Source organism: Eurytemora carolleeae, unplaced genomic scaffold (assembly GCF_000591075.1).
Source record: "Eurytemora carolleeae unplaced genomic scaffold, Eaff_2.0 scaffold1090, whole genome shotgun sequence".
Lineage (NCBI taxonomy): Eukaryota > Metazoa > Arthropoda > Copepoda > Calanoida > Temoridae > Eurytemora > Eurytemora carolleeae.
Window position 1 is genome coordinate 96,210 of NW_019396976.1, and position 21,873 is coordinate 118,082.

A 21,873-nucleotide genomic window follows, 5' to 3' on the forward strand; every position below is an offset into this window, starting at 1 on the left:
TTTGTGCTTTAAATATCAATCGAGATATTAAGAATTTCGTTCAGGTTTCTGTTTTGTTACAGTTAAACCCTAAATGAGCCATACATCGAAAGAATTTATCAATTGTCATCTTGACAATTTGTCAATAGATTTATACTGCAACATTCCATTATCAGAAATTGAAGAATACGACATCTGATGAATTCTTTTGATGCATGGCTTATTTAGGGTTTAACTGTAAATAAAACCAAAATTGTCGAAATCTGAACGGAATATTTCATATCTAGGGTAATATTGAAAGTACAAATAAGGCATTTTGTTAATGCCAGGGCCCGGACTAGGGGTATTTAAAACCAAGGCCCAGGACTAGGGGCAATTAATGCCAGGGCCCAGAACTAGGGGTATTTAATACCAGGGCCAAGGACTAGGGGTATTTAATGCCAGGGCCCAGGACTAGGGGTAGTTAATGCCAGGGCCCAGGACTAGGGTTAGTTAATGCCAGGGCCCAGGACTAAGGGTATTTAATGCCAGGGCCCAGGACTAGGGGTATTTAATACCAGGGCCAAGGACTAGGGGTATTTAATGCCAGGGCCCAGGACTAGGGGGTATTTAATGATTATTAAATCTAAAATTTTACTCCTAAATGTATGGAGACAAATAAATGCAGCAAATTATATAAAAATCAAAGACAACCTTCAAGTCGTCTTTGCTACTGTCAAGTTTCGTGGAACACCCTGTATATAGCCGTATAGGCGATTATGTTTTAAATTCTTATTAGTTATTTGGACTTTTTAGATGATAACTTCAACAAAATGACCAGTGAAAAATGGAGACCGAGACCTCTAAATTTAAGGTATATATGATTTATCAAAATTCAAAAAAATTTTATTCACAATGTGTCCAAAGGTCTAAGGAAGGGAAAAAGTACTCAAATCGATAAAAAAAGGAACTTACATCTGAAAAATGTAAATTTTTTTTTTAATTAATTGTTTTTTAAATAGTAAAAATTCTTAGAAGGAGGTTAATTAAATCTCAGTCAGATTTTAATACATTCAACATAAATATATCTCAAGCAAAAACACTAAATTATAATTTACTATTGTTGATGATTATATTTGTTAATATCCCCCTACAGTGATTACCCCCCTACAGTGATTACCCCCCTACAGTGATTACGTGAAAAACCCGTAATAAGAAGTCGACTTTTAGACGCAGTCAAGTGATGACTTAAAAATAGTCCAATGAACTTGAGGCACAGCAACTGTGTAGTGTAAACAGACCCATTTCATTTAATTATTGGTTTTATAACTTGCTAGTAAAGCTATTTGCTTTGTAACAACATAGAATGCACTTCAGTAATGCATTAATGTCGTCTTCCCTTTATACAGTTTTCGGGTTATCACTGTAGAAAATAATATACCCCCCCTCCCTCCATATTCGCACCATATTGTCAAGTAGGCAGGCAATGGAACTTTCATCAGGCGTTAAATTTAGGTTTTCCATTATTCCTGAAAAATAATTCCATTTAGAATTGGAATGATTATGTGATTTGTTCCGTAAAATGGAATTTCTGGGAAAATTTCCAGATGAAATGGAAACCAGAATTTTTCCGGTTTATGTTACGTTACCGGATTTTTTTCCAGTTTACCAAATGGAAACCGGAAATTTTTGGAACCCTGTTCCGAAAAAATTCAGGTTTTCTTTAACAAACCAGACAAATTTCCGAGGTTCATTCCGTAAACCAGAAAAATTCCAGTTTACATTTTGTAAACCGGAATAATTTCCGGGTTTTGTTAAGTAAACTGGAAATTCATATTCCCATTCCGGTTTCCAGTCTGGAAACCGGAATGGGAATATGAATTTGTCTACATTTCTTGTTTTCTATAAGACGTAGACTGCATGTATATCCATAAGAAATTATAAAAATAATGTTGAATTAAACAAAAAAAAATTTCGACATTTTTACACTCCGACTACTTTTCCCTTGGGCCATGTGAGTTGCCTCACAAATTTTGGGCTTTGTCGGTTCAGCTGTTTTGACATTTTTGGGAACAAACGGACAAACACCAAGACGAGCAAAGTACAGGGTGTCCCACGAAACATGACAATAGCAAGACGACTTGAAAGTCGTCTTTGGTATTTGAATTTATTTGTGACATTTAGTCTTCTATCTACTTTAACATGTATGATTCTTGAAACAACTTTCACATGATTCTCCTAGCCCTATAGTATTTAGATAGTATTTAGATAGTATTTAGATAGTATTTAGATAGTATTTAGATAGTATTTAGATAGTATTTAGATAGTATTTAGATAGTATTAGATAGTATTTAGATAGTATTTAGATAGTATTACTTAATGGTTTTATCTTTTACATAAGTTTAAGATGTTTCTAACGTTTTTCCGGAACATTTTCCCGGAAAATTCCGGAATGATTTTTCCGTAAACCGAAATTTACCGAAACAATATTCCGGGACGTTCCAGAATTACGGAGTAGGGTTACGGAAATTTACAGATAAAAAGTCGTTCCGGAATTGATCCGGAAATCGGAATTACGAAACCTTTTCCAGAATGGAAATAGAAAAAATTGTAATTTGTAAATGTATCTATGTATTATTTTGAAACTTGGTTAAAACTGAAAAATACATTTTTTCTTTTTTCTTATAGTTGTGGAGTATGTGGAGGTCCTTCAACAGCAGTTAAACATTATGGTTCAGTTTCTTGTTTCTCCTGCAGGTAAAGGGTTTCCAAATTTTCGTTCAATCTTTTTCTCTAAAGTTTCGTTCAGCTGCAACGAAAATGGGAACCAAAACAAAAATTTTCGTTCATTTTTGCAAATATTTAGGGTTAAAAACGTAAAGATTTCAAGATCAGGCAGTTAATAATTGTTCATTTTCAAAAGCTATAATTGATAATATAATTAATACGTCCAAATCACGTGACCAGATTTCCCACCAATGGCAGCGCAGTATCATTGTCACATGTCTCCGTCATCATCTCGTTGTTAATTTCAACTAATAAAAGGGGCAAACCTGAGTTTTTCAGGCTCCTCGGGGATATCGTCGTTTTCAGATTGATTGCGTATTTGCTGAATATGATCTGCTTAAAATCCAGTTTGATATCAATTCCTCAAGCTAGAGAGGAACATGCAATAGAAATCTTATAGCAATTCCTCAAGCTAGAGAGGAACATGAAATAGAAATCTTATAGGTCACAATCAACTCCTAAAATGCGAAGGTTTCAGCCAATACCCCGTTTCTTTTGCCAAAAACATAAAAATTCTTTTTAGAGCATTTTTCCGACGGACAGTTGGAAACGGGAAGGTGTTTTCCTTCTGCTCTAGTGGATCAGACAACTGTAGTGTAAAGGAGAATTCCAGAAATAAATGCAAAAAGTGTCGATATAANCGCTCCCCCCTCCACCAGAATATCATGATATTGACAATAATATAAACTCTGCTTAGAGGTAATATAGTTCATTGATAACTTACGCTCCCCCCTCCACCAGAATATCATGATATTGACAATAATATAAACTCTGCTTAGAGGTAATATAGTTCATTGATAACTTACGCTCCCCCCTCCACCAGAATATCATGATATTGACAATAATATAAACCGAACATGTTTGATTGTTATAAACTTGAAAATTTGGAAGCAACAAATTTTTGTTGCAGGGAAATGTTCGGTAAATACGAGTAATAACAGATAATAAATTCACAGAAATGATTTTGGTATCTATAATGCTTCTCAACCGATGAATATTGTTGAGATTATTTTGTTAAAGGTTAAAAAAATAAGAAAATATATTTTTTTTTTGTATTTCAGATTGGTATGCAGCCGGAGAAAGTAGACAGAGTCAAGCGAAAACACCAAAAAGACAATTCTCCGTCAAAATATGAATTTTCAACAAATCCACAAATTTCAGGATCAAGTACAATTAATTCATTAGAAAGTGATGTTACTTTATCATATTGTGCAGTATCTTCAATGTCAATTGCAATTACTTCATCCACAAGTGCAATAAATTCAGCTTTAGTTGCAATTACCTCCTCGGTAAGTGCTATAGATTCAGCGTCAGTTGACTTTACTTCTCTGTCATGTGCAAAAACTTATTCATTGACTGCAATCACTTCATCGGCAAGTGGAAAATCTTCACATGATCCTGATCAGAACAGTCTGATTGACTACACAATAAATTCTAACACTACTTCTCCACCAAACAATGACGGTATAACTGAAAGAGATAAAAGATCCTCACCATGTGAAAAATCTGACGGGCCTATAACCTCCAAAGCCAATCGCAGTTTTGAAGACATTTCATTTCCATATGAAGAAGTAAACTCACAATTCCAGGATACCTTACGCCCACAGATCTCACAATATAATTATCAGGTATCCACCCAAACATCCTGTAAATAAGAATACAAAAAAAACTTGATTTTTGCTTTTTAACTAAACTAAAACTTCAGACATTTAAATATCATATTTTTAATGGCTTATATGAGAACTCCAACCAACTCTGTTCTAGGATGATGTAATGATTTCATCTCTCGATCATGAATTTTATCCAATCGAGCAAGTTTCCCCAGTTTTGGAAACATCTAAAGATTTTGAGAAAGAAGACTTAGACATTGATGAATCAGTTGATTTCTGTCATGTTGTCAGTGATCAACCTCAACCATTAGAAGTGATCTCAGACCAAAAGTCTGAACTGACATGTTTAGAGACATTGAACCCTAATTTTATCATTCAAACTGAATGTTTGGACAAATCATTGCTCGAACAAGAAGATACATTTGACAATAACTCAGAGGAGAGTGGATGCCTTTGTATAAATCCAGATTTTGGTGAGTATAGTTTTGAACATTCCATATCATTTTCATTTTTAATATCGGGTTCCATTATTTATTTTAAAAACAACATTTTTCTAAGGGATTTATTTCCCTTTCAGAATTTTTCAGTACGCTTTAATGGAATTGGTTCTTATTAACCCATCCGGGAGAAATTTCCTAAATTCCTAATAGGAAATAATCCTGATTCATTTTTTTAAATTTTAAAATACTTAAGTTTTAGAACTGCATGTAATGTAACAAAAACAGTGTCATGTCCCTAGATAAAATACAGTGTAATTGTTCATAAACTGAAATGTGTTTATCAGTAAATATGCAAATATTGTATTGCGAATAATAACCTAACCTAGCTACGTATATAATTATGTACATCAAAACCATATTGTGAACCTCCCCCCCCCCCTATTCATGATTCAATGATTAAAAAAAGGTGCAAAATGTTCAGGGCTTTGCACCCTCCATTATGATATGCATACATCCAGAGATGGTCAAACGGTTTTGATAACATTTTTTATTAGAATTCACAATTGAAGAGGAGTTCCGCATCTATGAGTTGATGGCAAGAAAAGATTTTATTTTGGGAGATAATTTTACAAAACAAATGAAGAACAATAGTTTTGTTCAAAGTTTCCGAAGAATTGTTGAAGATATCTCAGCTGGCAGCAGAATAATACAGTCCTTAGTCCCTTGTCTATCAGATTGCAAGGAACCAACTTCACAAACCTATGCAACTAAACTACAGCAAGGTGAAATACATACAAACTATTTTATGCTATTTTTCTCAATTACAATAATACTATTATTGATTATGGTAATACTGATTATTTATAATGATAATAAGAACAATCTTATCAATTATAATTATAAAAATTATAACAATTATAATATTGAGAACAATGATAATATAAATGATAATAAAAATGAAAATATTGAAAATAATGGTAAAAATAATAATAATAATGAAAATGATGATGATAATTAAAAAATGATAATAATAATAATAATAAATATATAAATAATAATGATAATAATTATGTTAATGAAAGATATAATATTATAATAATACTAATATAATTATGATAACAATGAAAAGGACAAAACTAATAAAACTAAGCATGTTTGAAGTACTTTTCAGTAATGTTATTTTTAAGATTATGAAAGACATAACCTGCTCCTTATATCTGATATGTTTGAGGGTATTCCATTAATCAATAACACATCTATGGATTCTGTTCTTTCCTTTACCTTCCCCGTTTTCCAGCTTTGTCTCAGGTACAGTGGGAACCAGAACAGTCTGGAATAGGAAGACGACTTTTAGACTTTTGTTTTGAATAACTGATCTAATAAGTCACTAGTAAACCTATTTGTTTTGTAGCAACATCAAATACTCTTGTTTCGTCTTCCTATTCCACAGTTTTTATTTTCTCATTGAAGAGGGGGGAGGGGGTCCTTCTCATCAGGAATATAATTTAAATTCACTTTGTGACAAAAATTCATGAATTTTTATTCTAGAAGTTTTATGATTGGTAACAGAGATGCTCCTACACTACTTGATCAGTATAGAGCAGCAGGGCTTTATAATGAAGGTTTGGTTCAGGCGTTGCAGACAATAGGAGACATGTAAGGATTTAATTCAGTTATTTTCAGCCAATCTCTTACTCTTTCTTATTCCAATGCCAATTTTGGTAGTTAAGTTCTATTTTTAGTTTATTGATGGATTAGATTATATTAGATTATATTTATATTCCCCAATTGATCTAAATCTGTTCCACAGTGAGAACAGAAATTTGAGGAATATGAAGACGACATTTTAAGTGTGATGTGTGTTTTTAGAAAAAAAATCTGTTGAATATTGGAACTTCAAAATCACTGATTAAGTGAAATGGGTTGTGTATTGGTTAATTAATTAAACAATTTAAAAGTAATAACTTGAATCTGAATATGAATATGAATATGAATATGAATATGAATATGAATATGAATATGAATATGAATCTGAATATGAATATGATTGGCAAATCATTTCTAAGAAATGCTTTAAGAAGTATCAAAACTTAAGCAATAATGTGTTTTTTTAAACTGTGTTTTTATTTAGAAGTTCGGTTGGAGCGTTTGATCCTCTTAGATTGGATATATTTGAATCTCCTTGGGCTAAATCAAAACTAGATGAGGTAAGAAATAGTTCAAATTCTGATTTAAGTAAAGTAAGACTCTTAAAAGAGCAGAATGGGAAGACAATTAAAGTAATCGTATGTGTATTTGATGTGTTATAAACGGAGGTGATAAAGCAAATGGTTTGATTAGTAGATTTCAAAAGTTAAATTGATAAAAGTGTGCACTGTACACTGAACAAGTTCTATGTTTCATGTTCATTGGACTACAGTGATAACCAGAAAACTCTGAAATAGGAAGACGACTTTATAGCAATACTTTGATGTTGTTACAAGGCGTATAGTTTTACTAGACACTTAATTAATCACTATTGAGTGAAATTGATACTTTACAATGCAAAATTGTGGTATCCAATGCCCATTGGACTATAAAAAGTAAAAAAATAGTCTAAAAGTCGTCTTTCTATTCCGGAGTTTTTTGTTTATCCGTGCATTTTTCGTAACTTCAGTCAAACACTTGTTCGTTTATAGTATTTATATTCTAAACTAGAACCGAACAAATAAATTATAGTAATAAAGTATAAAGTTTGAATTTTACAAAAGATGACAAATAAGTTGCAGATGCGGTAGTTTTCTGTGAACTAAAACAAATTTTTTAATTTAATTCTAAGGGACCCTCTATGCAAAGATGGCAATGCCCGATTTATAACATGAATAAAAATGTGAAAGAAACAGTCCGTTTTCTGACTCGAAAAGTGTTTGATTCTGATAAATTCTCAATTGCTTCGTTTAAAAAAAGAAAAGCACAAGTTACTTTCGTGGAGAAACCGCAAGAGATTATAAAAGTTTAAAGAAACAAACACATGAATATCTTATTAATACTTGATCAGAAAAAAATTTAAAGATACCGCTGTAACTCGAGCAGGGACATTTTTAACTAGAAACTAACTTTAAATTGCGCGAACAGACACTTTAAATGAAACGAACAATAATTTTTGTCAAGATGCTTAGAATTTTACCTTAACAAGGTTCAGTAGATAACAGATTTCTTATTTCAAGATTATTTTTATCGAGACACTTGAGGAAGTTGGCAAATGTATCAAAGACGACATTAAGCTTGGATCCATCTTGGTTTTTCTTGTTCTCTTTATACCAGAGAACAATTCAGCAGATAAAGAGGTATTATTATATATTGTACATTTATTGTATTATTTCTATGTAGAACATATATTTCTGTACAGTAATTAAGAAAAACATCGTACATCGTTATAACAAGTTACTAAATAGTAATGTATGCAAACATAAACTGCTATTTCGAAATAAATATCTTAATCTTTTAATCCTAATTTTTTATCCAATGGAATTATTGATCGCAATAGCTTCGTGCAGGCTTGCAAAATTTCCAACATTACTCATGTTCAAGTTTGCTTTTATTAAACATAGCAAGATTTGTATTCTACGAGAAAATATATTTAAAAAACTAAACCAATAAAAAGTTAAGGCCCATCATGCAGAAAGTGGGACAGGCATATGAAGAATTAAGATTAAACACAGCAATTGTACAGTTTTACTTTGACACAATAAACATGTTATACGTTTATTTTCAAGCTACTGAAATTTTGCTTTTTAACAATATCATTAGATTGCTTCAATGTCGTCTTTATATCCTTAAGTTTGCGGTTCTCACTTTATGTCATTTATGTTATATAAAACTAAAAAAAATTAAGAAAAAAAACTACCCCTGGGATGGATAATATTGGCTTGGGGCACATTCTCATAACAGTTGCTACCCAAGAAGTGGTCGTTTGTACGATTTTTGAAATTCCACGGGACAACGCTGGGCACTTTTTCATTATATATTATCTAAAAAAAAATATCTAGGTGCAGAAACTTCTAGAATTTCTTCAGTCTCACCTTACTCTTCTTCTCTATAGATATCTCAAATTCAAACATAGATCAGCAAATAATGCTGCTCTTCTCCATAATAAGCTGCTCAGGTATAATATAAACTATCTGAATATGCTGCTGTACTCTTCAACAAGCTGCTCAGGTGTAAACTATCTTAATATGCTGCTCTACTCCTTAATAAGCTGCTCAGGTATAAACAATCTAAATATGCTGCTCTACTCTTCAATAAGCTGCTCAGGTGTAAACTATTTAAATATGCTGCTCTACTCCTCAATAAGCTGCTCAGGTATAAACTATTTAAATATGCTGCTCAACTCCTCAATAAGCTGCTCAGGTATAAACTATTTTAATAAGCTGCTCTACTCCTCAATAAGCTGCTCAGGTATAAACTATCTACATATGCTGCTCTACTCCTCAATAAGCTGCTCTACTCCTCAATAAGCTGTTTAGGTATAAACTATCTAAATATGCTGCTCTATTCCTCAATAAGCTGCTCAGGTATAAACTATTTAAATATGCTGCTCTACTCCTCAATAAGCTGCTCAGGTATAAACTATCTAAATATGCTGCTCTACTCCTCAATAAGCTGCTCAGGTATAAACTATTTAAATATGCTGCTCTACTCCTCAATAAGCTGCTCATAAATATGCTGCTCTACTCCTCAATAAGCTGCTCAGGTATAAACTATCTAAATATGCTGCTCTACTCCTCAATAAGCTGCTTAGGTATAAACTATTTAAATATAAACAGTTTATTTGTTAACCTACTTTGAATAATTTCATCTGTTGATTTGTTAACCTACTTTGAATAATTTCAACTGTTGATTTGTTAACCTACTTTAGATAATTTCATTTATAAAGCAGTTTATTTGTTAACCTACTTTGAATAATTTCATTTATAAAGCAGTTTATTTGTTAACCTACTTTGAATAATCTCATTTATAAAGCAGTTTATATGTTAACCTACTTTGAATAATTTCATTTATAAAACAGATTATTTCTTAACCTACTTTGAATAATTTCATCTGTTGATTTGTTAACCTACTTTAAATAATTTCATTTATAAAGCAGTTTATTTTTTAACCTTCTTTGAATAATTTCATTTATAACGCAGTTTATTTGTTAACCTACTTTGAATAATTTCATTACTGCAAAATTTGAGCAGCTTGCCGTACCGAACCGACCATAAGGTATGTAGGGTTTCCACGAAACAGTCAATTCTCTTGCGCAACAGTTGCGTGGTTTTGCACGAAATGAGTTTTTTTGCACGAAATTCCGCATAATTTTCGTATTAATACGAAACCAGTTTTGCACGAAATTGCGCATTTATTCGAAATAAATAATTTTTTTTGCACGAAATTTCGCATAAATACAAAATTTAAGTCAGAATTGTTTCATGATATTCGCATAAGTACAGGTCATTTTTGCATGTAATTTTGCAATGCCTTAAATTCGAAAAATTGAAATTTTTGTACAGCAGTGTGCATGAAAACGAAATTAATTTGGCAAGGGCGTATACAGAAATAAACGTTGGGGGTGGGGGAAATTAAATATGCGCGAAGCGCAAAAATTGTGTTTTGCCTCCCCCCATCCAAGAGCTTCAAGGGGGGTCCAAATTTGAACCGTAAATCCAAAACATTTGGCTTCTTGGATACTTTGAAGGTACACATACACATCCAATTACCATACAAGGAGTACTTTATCTCTCCTTCAAACAAAACTAGCAGAAAAAAAAGCAAATCAATGTTTTTAATACTCTTCACTCTTTAGTTTCAGATTTGAAAAGTGTGATAGCTCTGAGCCCCCCCTTTACAGGTCTAGGTAGGGGCACTACCCCCTTGCCCCCCTGTATACGCCCTTGTTTGTTGCATGCCATATAGTGCATAAATATGAAAGATTTTAATATTTGGACAGTATATTGGTGTGAATTAGTTTCAGTAAAAACAACTTCCATCTAATTGGTTTAATTTTGAATCTATTCATCATTTCCTGGAATTGTTTCTCGAAATTTAACGAAATAACGAAACAATAGGAAAGAACGAAATACGCAAATACCAAGATTTTCTTCAGAATTTCCACGAAATAGCTTTTGCGCAAAAACAACGAAATTTCGTGCAATTTTAACTCGATTACACGATTTTCGTGCAAAAATTTTCGACTGGAAACCCTAAAGGTATGCCTATAAGATGAATATGATAGTTGATAACAGACTAAAAATATCTTGATTGTCACTCTTTTTCCCATCTCACGGACAATCCATCGACTAGAGCAATGCTTAAATTTATCAATGGGTTATATACTATTAAAACAAAATTTCAGTAATTGTAAAAATAATTAAATAGCCATGAGTATGCTGGAACAGTTTTTAAGAGCTGCATATAATCATTCAATTGAAAGCTAAATATCTTTAGTATTCCATTATCAGTAAGTTAAGAAGACGACATTTTATAATTTCGTTTTATGACTCGAAGTACTGGGTTAAACTGTATAAATGTTTTATTATTTCAGACTTGGAGCTCCATCCTGCCAGGTTTCCATATTTACCAAGTATTATAAGTGATATATACTTATATGTGATATTATAAGTATTATAAGTGATAAATCTTCATAGAAAACACTCTTAACCTCTAGGTTGCAAAGATATATGGATTAGAAAATTTGATTTATTTTCATTAATAGTTTAACTCAATTTAAATATATTGTTCAGACAATAAAAAATATGTTTTTTAATGTATTATAAAAATTTAAAATTTTTATTTCCAAAATAGTATGATTGACCACTGACCAGTCTATAATTGCAAAATAATATGATATTTGTCTGATGGTTTATTTAGTTATTATCATAAAGTAAGAAACAAGGTTGCAAGGATTCATGAATATTAATAAACAAACATTATAAATTAAAGGGAGCGTTCTCGAAAAATTAAAGCGTGCATAGGCTTACGACAAAACATTGTTGATTGTGATCGTTTCAAATCTAACTTCTATCTGTTGCGTCTTTAAGGAGAAAATTGTCAAAAACTACTCTTACCGAAGGAGGTATAGTGTCCATACAAATTCAGAAAGTTGCAACATACTATAGATTTGAAAAGAACTTAGTAGTAAAAGCCAAGATTGAGTGGAATAACGAATCATGGTTGTGTACAAAACTATATTTACATTTTAACAGTACAAATGGTTAGTGCTGGACCAACTAAAGATCTAAATACACACAACATTTGCCTGAGGTAAATAAATTTCCATTTGAACCTTCTGATCAGATACTTCGTGAGAACTGGCTTGGAGCATAAGATGGCCGACAACACTGCGTTCTACCTTGCCTCTAGAAATGCCATTATACTCCTTTCTCCAGCATCGATCCTCCCCTAGCTTCACCCTTTAATGGTACCGACTTTATATCTACCAGATAAGAAAGGGTTCAATACCCTTGCTGGTCTAGCCTGTTGTCTACTCAGGCTGTAAACCTACTAAAGGTTCAATATCCTTGTTAGATTGTTTGGCTTTATTCTTGGATTGGATTGGTAGGCTTTATTTCTCTGCTTAGGAGCAATGAACTGTGCGGTACTATATACAAGTTGAGAACCCTTGGATTAGGTTCACACTACAACTCGTAAAAAATCAATTCAATTCCAAACAAATCATTCAGATAATACAACCTATAATATTTATAATTTTTCGACGCATTCAAGCTTATAGTTGATATTTCAAAATATATTTTATTTGATTTATATACAATGTTTTCCGCTAGGTGTCTCCGCCACGTGGAAACATTCAGAGCATCGAGAGCAAAGACACCTTGTGGCCAACGAATCATTTTTTTGCGAACACTCCCTTTAAGTGCAGTCGTCTCTTTAGTTTTATCCTTCATTGTTACCCTGTACCTTCCCTGCCGGTTCTCTAAATGTACCAAAAATGAAGAAAAAAAAATTCAAAATACAAAATATTGATCATTTACACTATATCTCTCTCTGTAGTTCAAAGATAAAGTTTATATTAATATGTACTAGTATAAGTTAATCATGATTTATATTTTAAATAAAGATATGAAAATTTAAAGATTTAAAGAGTATTATTTAGAATACACAGAAAGTTTATTTTAATCGGTGATTGAGCGGTAAGTCCACGCAGTTTATATTTCATTAAAACAAAAAAGATTCTATTAATCTAAAATCTATTGTCAAATATATGTGACTAATGTAATTAAAGCCGAATTTATGAAAATGCACATAAGATTATATAGATAAGCATAATTCAATAGTTAGGAACTTATTTCTTTTAACATCTTCGATATTTAAGCTATTAATTGAGCTCCTGCTTTTACTGAAATTTGATTGACCAGTAAGTAAGGTTGATAAATCGTAATAATCAGTTTTTTTTTTTAAAGAATTTTTACAATTTTTAAAGAGAAATCAGCAAAAAGTGTTAATATTTTAAACGACAATTTTTGGAATTAGAACTTCAGAAGAATAATTTGCTTTTAAACTTTCAAACCATTCTAAATATCTAAAACTAAGGTCTCCGTACAAGTTATCATTTACATATCTTTCCGAAATACAAATTAAATTTTCTTAAAATTATAACTTACTTCTAGTCTATATGGCGCACAATGATCCAACGGTTGCCAGCTCTCATTCAAACTCTATGAAAATGTTGTAAAAACTTGGTATAAAAACTAAGATTCAAGTGTCTAGGTCTCAAAGGAGCATAATTAATATACTGAGATAAAATCAAGGCCCAAAGATTGGCGACATTTTTAGGTTGACCCAGTCTTGAAAATTTATGAAACTATATTTAGAAGTTTCGATCCTTGTGGACTAAATGTCGAAATGATTTGATATGATATGAATAAATTACGAAGAAAACTTTAGGTTTTTCCAACAGATTCAATATCATACAGGGTGTCCCAATAAACATGGAAATTCAGTGACGAATTGGATATCGTCTTTGTTATGAATTAGCATTGCAATACCTAATTTCAAAAGCCATATCATTATTATGTCTGCTAGAGTTTATTTTATGAAAGGAAAAAAAGACTGTAAAGATGTGTCTATAATGTCCCCGCAAGATGAACAGTGAATACAGACAAGTTCACTCTGTTTGTATACTGCAATTTTCTTGTACAACCCGTATGCAGTCAAAACATAAACAAACAAATTGTAAACATAGCAGACGAAAATCTTACAGATTACAGCTTTATCAGTAGGTATCACTATACTAAATTAAAGAATTATTTAAAAAGACGATATCGAATTCGTCACTGAATTCCCATGTTTATTGGGACACCCTGTACAATTATACATTAATATTACACAAAAGCTTTNCCCCTACCCCTCTACACCCCCCTCCCTAACCTCAACTCTCTGTCCTCACAGTTGAGAGGTGAGCTAGCCGGCAGCTAGTCATAAACAGGTAGAAAACAAAACAATCTATTTATATTTGTATGTTTTCAAAGTTAGCCACGAGCTTTAACTCGGCGTCAATTAGAACTTTCGCAAACAAATTCGGAACTTAATTATAACTTGGGAACCCAGGTTTGCTTGGAAACTAAGGAAAACTTCTCAACTTAGAATTTTATTGGGGTTCTTCCAAAGTCCATAATCTAAATTTAAGGTAAATCGATCCAGGGAATACTTAGTTGTGATCGGATAGAGAAAACCATTAAATTTTGTACAAATAGGTACAGGATGTCCTAAGAAACATAACGGCTGATCGATATACGACTTAAAGGTCGTCTTTTATTTATGAAATAATTTACGACTTTTATTCGTCACCTGAATTTTACAAGTGAATTCTTGAAACAAAAAACAAATAGTTCTAGTTCCGGCATTTCCAAAATGTATTTTGAGTTTTTTTGATGCTTTCGAAATTACACAAGATTTAAATGATTTTTGACAAAAGTTGTTCAAAAATAGATTTAAAGTCTATTCTAGATGCGATGGTTCTATTTTAACGTTTTTGTATGCATATACAAATCTTAATGTCACATTGTATCACTATCTAGTAAATATCCCTATATCTTTACAACCCAATGTTTTAGACATTAGATATTTCAAACTTTAAATTCTGTTAGATCAAAAATTCTAAGTATAGAATATCAAAGATTTACATCAACAGATAGCAAAGATAAAGGGATTAGAAAACTTGAATTTGTGGCAAAAACTTAAACCCTGTTTGCCTTGTAAAGTATAGTTGAGCAATGCAATTTTATTGCAGTTTTATGTCCTAGAAATAATATTGTATATTTTGCGATTTCTCCAGTTATACCTTTTTACATCATTTCTACTTATAGTTTTGTACTTTTGTTTTGTTGTCTGTTTTTCAGCAAAGCACAACTAAATGTCTGGAGAACTCACAGCTTGATCTAAAGGTTGCAAGATATGAAAGTTGTCAATTACATTTTCAAAACTAAAGATAAAAGAAGTTCAGGACTACAAAACTAAAGATAAAAAGAAGTTCAGGACTACAAAAACTAAAGATAAAAGAAGTTCAGGACTACAAAAACTAAAGATAAAAGAAGTTCAGGACTACAAAACTAAAGATAAAAGAAGTTCAGGACTACAAAAACCAAAGATAAAAGAAGTTCAGGACTACAAAAACTAAAGATAAAAGAAGTTCAGGACTACAAAAACTAAAGATAAAAGAAGTTCAGGACTACAAAAACTAAAGATAAAAGAAGTTCAGGACTACAAAAAGTGTAAATGAATTAGTCAGGTAAAATCGAAGGCCATGAATTTGCGACAATTCAAAGTCGATCTGGATTTGAATATTTATTAAAATTGTCATTCCTTTGTAAAAAGCTGGTTTTTTGGTATGCAACAATTTTCATTTTAATCCCGCCGGGATATTTTCATTAAGAGATACTTTGAAAATCTACAAAGGCAAAAAAAAAATCCGCAAAATCTGCAAGCCCTCGAGTTTATCATTGAATCCCCTCTTTAAAAAGGGATGTCATTAACTCATAGACAAATTAGAATCAATGGAAATTTAAATTAGAATCAATGGAAATTTGCTGTCTGTGTCTCTGTGAACCCTTTTAACCCTATCCCGATTCAGCTATTTAATGGTAAGGGTAAGGGTGCAAGGGAGGCTTTAAAAAAACTCCTAAAGTACGTCAGAAAAATGTTGATAAATGCTTAATTTTAGTTTTGACAAATATTAACATGTTTGATGTATGTTATGAACATGTTCTTACATCTATTTTTTAAGGGCTTTTCAAACAAATTAATTTGAAGTCAAACCTTATAGAAATCCAACGTATAGAAACTGGTACGTATAGCAACAAGGCGTATTTTCCGGGAGAACATTTTTTATATTTTTGAGAAATTAATAATCAGTGTAAAGTAGATATAATTTTCATAAAATCCTTTTGTTTAAATGGTAAAACGGAATTTTATGAAATGATATTAGTATTACTGGAGAACTTTGTTATACTTTTAACATTTTTTTCTTCTAAAAATAAAACTGTAGATAGCATTTTTAGAAATTTTTTTTAACCCTATTCCTGCTGCAATTTTTGCAAATTTGTAAATTTTTTTTGCAGATTCGAAAAGTAGAGCACAAGAGCTTTCCAATGATGTATCATTTGTCATAGGGGGGGAGGGTGTCATCACTTTAATCTCTTTCCATATTTTACATACTCCAATATTATGCAAACGCAAAGTTTTAGTCAGATCTATTTTTAATCTTTTTAGTGTGCTGGGATGCAGGAGTAAAGCATTCAATAGTTATTATCATAACAATAACATTCTAGTCTTAGTCGAGGAAAGGAAAGACAACCATAACAATTTCTCGTCCGAGCCACCTCGAAATCTTCGTCCTTCCCACTGAAAGACGCTTATTTGTAGAACATCGTTAACGGAGCATAATTATTTCACAAATTTAAAACTTGTTAGGGAAAATTTGATATTTCATTTATATTTTCATCTGCAAGGGTTAAAAAAAGATAATATTGGAGGAGCGAGAATTTCGAGGTGGCTCGGACGAGAAAATGAGGAGAATATGGCTCGGAGGAGAAATTGTTATGGGTGGCCTACCTCCTCCTAGCTATTCTATATTTAGAGATTGAAAAATATCATGGGTAATAATGCTGATTTAGAGATGACAAGGGAAAAACATATTTTTAATTTATGAAAAATAAAAAAAATGTAGATTCATCCTCCAAATCATGGAGAGGGGGGTCGTTATTCTACACTTTGTTCCTTTTGATTGTATAACAAAGATTTAAACAGCTTTGAAAATTCATCAACTGTTAAGACCGGATCACCCCTCCGGCCTCCATGCAAATATGGCAATGTTTGATTCCCAACAGTACTCTTGAAACCTTTTTCTGATTAATTATGTGGAAGAAATAATCAGTTTTCTATATTTAAAAGTGTTTAATTCTGATAATTCCTGATTCACTTTTACAGAGAAATCATAGGAAAAAATAATCAGTTTTCAAAATTAATAATAATTAATTTTTGATAATACTAAAATCAGACAAAGTTTTTAAGGTTGCCGTTGTGAATCGGGCATTGCCAGCTTTGCTAGGAGAGTTACAAACATTCAGTGTAAAATTAGAATATGCAAAATAACAAAATAGAAGCTATGAAGCTATATGTAGGAAAAAACGTGATGTAGATTTGTTAATTTGAAAATAATAATAATTCCTGGATCACGTTGTAAATTCCACGGACATTGACATGTTTGTTTCCTTTATAAAGTATTTTCTGTCTAGGCATGGTCATCGTTTGGGATTTAAAAAAAAATATTTTCCGTTTTCATTAATTTTGAAAATCGTTTTGGCTTCAAAACGAATCTATTGATTTTCAAAACAATCGTTTTCTATATTTTCAAACAACAAACGATTGAAAAAATGGTCAAAAAATATTAAATGAGTTCAAATTTAAAAATAAAAATGAAAAATATAATATTCCGTAGAAGCGGAGGTACATAGTTTTTCGTTTCGAAACAGAAACAAAAAATGTTTTTATGCGTGTTTTGTAACGGAAACGAATTTTTCGTTCAAAACTATGGTTTAGAAATTTTCCAAAACGACTTCTTCGTTTTGGCTTTAAGCTAATCGTATCGAAAGTGTCCAACACTAAATGTGTTACGCACTTGCACCTTGTACAAACACATGAAAAACAAGTATTGAAGTGATGGGGCTGGGGGGGGGGGGATATCCAGCAAATAAATACAAATATTTCTTGTTTAGAAAATGGGAGATGTAAAAGTGTGTGTTGTCTGCAGTGAAAATATCAACGATCGGGCGATGAAGGTATTTCACGCTAAACTAAAGTAAATTCCACACTTCAGATTCAAATATTTCATGTTTTCAATAATTACTCTTCAAGTTTTTTACTCAGAAAATCAATTTAGAATTGAGCAACGAAGGCACAAAGTAATTTCGCATACATTTTATCCTGTCTGTTATTAACCAAAAATAATTGATAAACGATTCTATACAAATAATTATTTCTCATCTTATTTATACATTTTTGGCTTTTTTGTCTCTTTTTGTTTAATCATTTTTTTGTTGGGGTCACATTTTAGTTTAGCCGGCACACGTTACTCCAAATTGGGAATTAATTGTGGTTTGCTTAATATCATTATTGTGATTGCGCTACGAGAACTTAAAATTCTAGTAAAAAAGTACAGTGGTAAGAGATTATATCAATATAATAAAGAGGACTTTTTTAAAAGTTTTGATTGTTAACAAGCTTTTTTTGAATTACAAGTTTACAAGTAATCACATAGAAACTTTTGCAATTGACAGATTTTCTTGACTTCTATGTGCAGTATCCATGCTGTTTAACAGCTCGAAATAAATCAAAATTGAAATCTAAAATCATCTTCACTATATTGATATAATCGCATATCACTGTAGAAAGAAAATGTCTGCATCATAATTCATGGATGGTTTAAAACTGTATTTTAAATATGAACCCAACTTTGCCTGAAAACTAATATTTCCCTGTATAAGTCAAGCTCCTCATATTTATATTATTATTTATATTAAAAACCATACGAAGAACATTACTGTAGTTAATACCCAGTTCCCCAATCAAAATAATAAGCCCATCAGTCATAGGGCTCCTGAGTTATGATCGGACACACAAACTTACAAATTTACAAATTGAGATTTCTCATCTATATAACAAAGATATAAATTGTTCAGGCCAAAGACCAATTTTATCATGAGAAGCATTTTACCTGTATTGTCTGCTCACAAAACCTCTGCAATCTTCCAGTATTTTCCAAGTAAGGTTTCATTGCAGAAAAACCCAGAAGTTCGAATACAAAGAACGAATTTGTAGAATGTCGTCTTGAAAACTATCATGTATCCAAAGCAAGTAGATTTTACTTTTGTGCAATCACGGGCCCTTTAATTTCCGCGCAATTCCGCACAATTCAGCACAATTCCAGTTGGAAACCTTACGGTGCGGCCTGGTGCAAATAAAAGGATTCCTAAAACTGTCTTTTTACATTTTTCCTATACTGTCAACGGTTTCAACGCACAGCAGCATAGAAATTTGCGTTATTTACAAAAAAATAATCAAAATTTCTGTGTTGAAATCAAAGTTTTTTTTGTACGAAAATTATCTGATTTTGTTAAGATAAAAAACAATTACGAAATACACATAACGTGACATCAAACAGCTTCATATAATTGGTCGCTGATTGTTTAATGCACATATCTCGATTCATTGAAACACAATCTATGATACTTGCATGATCTATAGAGAAAACGCAGTTTGAAAACGTGAAACCTAAAAAAATGTTGTATAGTGCGATGTTACAAGGAGAAAAAACATGTTTTGATAATATTGTGACAAAAACTGTAATTTGTTTTTCAACGTAAACAGAAAACTGAGTATCTTAATATCTGGTAAAAAACTAAATTAAATAAAATGTTTTCGGTCAGTTCGATATAGTGAACACAATGTTACTGTCTCACACAGCCATCTTGATTCGTGGAATTCAATACAAGGAGTACATAACACCTGCAAGTATTGATATAGCTTAAATACAAGGAGCACATAACAGCAGCAAGTATTGATATAGCTTCAATACAAGGAGTACATAACAGCAACAAGTATTGATATAGCTTCAATACAAGGAGTACATAACACCAACAAGTATTAATATAACTTAAATAAAAGAAGTACATAACAGCAACAAGTATTGATATAGCTTCAATACAAGGAGTAGATAACAGCAACAAGCATTGATATAGCTTAAATACAAGGAGCACATAACAGCAACAAGTATTGATATAGCTTCAATACAAGGAGTACATAATAGCAATAAGTATTGATATAACTTTAATACAAGGAGTACATAACAGCAACAAGTATTAATATAACTTAAATACTAGTAGTACATAACCGCAATACATATTGATATAATCTAAATACAAGAAGTACATAACAGCAATAAGTATTGATATAACTTAAATACAAGGAGTAAATAATAGCAATACGTATTTATAAAACAAATATCATATATAAATAACTACTCAAAACTACTCTAAAACCTTTTAAATATTTTAGATTAAGATAATGTAATACAATAGAAACTTTCTAAACAACATAAATAACCTTGTTTTCATAACAGAGTAGAATATTATAGAAAGCTTTAGGGGTTGAGTGGGAGAGGGGGGGGAGATGTTCGACCAATAGAGCATTCTAAGATTTTGCCAACAATGATTTCTCCTCATTGTGGGGATTGCTGTTCACTTCTGATTGGTTACCTATACTCTCATTATGTTGATTGCTGTTCACTTCTGATTGGTTACCTATACTCTCATTGTGTTGATTGCTGTTCACTTCTGATTGGTTACCTTTACTCTCATTGTGTGGATTGCTGTTCACTTATGATCGTTTACCTATACTCTCATTATGTTGATTGCTGTTCACTTATGATCGTTTACCTATGCTCTCATTGTGTGGATTGCTGTTCACTTCTGATCAGTTACCTATGCTCACATTGTGGATTGCTGTTCACTTCTGATTGGTTACCTATACTCTCATTATGTACATTTGTTCACTTCTGATTGGTTACCTATGCTCTCATTATGTGGATTTGTTCACTTCTGATTGGTTACCTATACTCTCATTAAGTGCATTTGTTCACTTCTGATTGGTTACCTATACTTTCATTATGTGTATTTGTTCACTTCTGATTGGTTACCTATACTCTTATTATGTGGATTTGTTCACTTCTGATTGGTTACCTATACTCTCATTGTGTGGATTGCTGTTCACTTCTGATTGGTTACCTATACTTTCATTGTGTGAATTACTGTTCACTTCTGTTTGGTTACCTATACTTGCACAAATACAACAGACAACATATGTTAACTACTAACCTTAAATACAATAACAAAATTCGGACATAAATATTTAAATATGAACAATTGAACACAAATTCTAGAAAAAAGCGTTTACAAATTTGCCTCGAATGTTTGAACATAAACGTTTTAAAATGAACGTTCGGTTATTAAGGTTCAAAACTGAACGTTTAAACAACAAGTAAACGTATTATTTAAAAAAATGTTAAATAGAAAATTTGATTCGCATATTTAATCAAATACATTGCGATCGTATTTATTTAGACTTTTTTAATATATTTTAAAACTATATTTTGCCACCGTTCCCCTAAACGTATTACTGAAGTTTAAGTAAAACTGCTGTTTTGTGTTAATTTAAAGTTCAACGTTGTGCCTTTTACAGTTTAAACTTGAAGGTTTATTTTAGATCTTTATAAACAGAGGTTGCGATATTCAATAGTTAGTTGGTTATATAGTTATAATATTCAATAGTTAGTTGGTTAGATAGTTATAATATTCAATACTTATAGTTGGTGTGATAGTTGTAATATTCAATAGTTAGTTGGTTATATAGTTGTAATATTCAATAGTTAATTGGTTATATAGTTGTAATATTCAATAGTTAGTTGGTTATATAGTTATAATGTTCTATAGTTGGTAGGTTAGATAGTTGCAATATTTAATAGTAAGTTGATTAGATTGTTATAATAT

The 21,873-nt window shown here is 31.4% G+C and overlaps 2 protein-coding genes and 1 long non-coding RNA gene across 3 annotated transcripts; all 3 read left to right on the forward strand.

Moving 5' to 3' along the window:
* The first annotated feature begins 753 nt into the window (after positions 1–753).
* On the forward strand, positions 754–3,431 carry LOC111710705 (nuclear hormone receptor family member nhr-134). The gene is made up of 3 exons (XM_023484821.1): positions 754–832; positions 2,647–2,715; positions 3,269–3,431. Exons 1-3 carry the CDS (start codon positions 792–794, stop codon positions 3,429–3,431), a joined length of 273 nt encoding a protein of 90 aa, XP_023340589.1. The 5' UTR covers positions 754–791.
* LOC111710706 (uncharacterized) lies at positions 3,432–9,291 on the forward strand. The gene is made up of 9 exons (XM_023484822.1): positions 3,432–3,444; positions 3,807–4,373; positions 4,510–4,828; positions 5,350–5,577; positions 5,983–6,103; positions 6,344–6,451; positions 6,927–7,002; positions 8,002–8,121; positions 8,824–9,291. Exons 2-9 carry the CDS (start codon positions 3,813–3,815, stop codon positions 9,289–9,291), a joined length of 2,001 nt encoding a protein of 666 aa, XP_023340590.1. The 5' UTR covers positions 3,432–3,444; positions 3,807–3,812.
* Positions 9,292–14,170: 4,879 nt separating this feature from the next.
* LOC111710699 (uncharacterized) lies at positions 14,171–19,091 on the forward strand. The gene is made up of 3 exons (XR_002767109.1): positions 14,171–14,258; positions 18,046–18,108; positions 19,009–19,091. It is a non-coding gene; the product is annotated as an uncharacterized LOC111710699 (long non-coding RNA).
* The last annotated feature ends 2,782 nt before the right edge of the window (positions 19,092–21,873 follow it).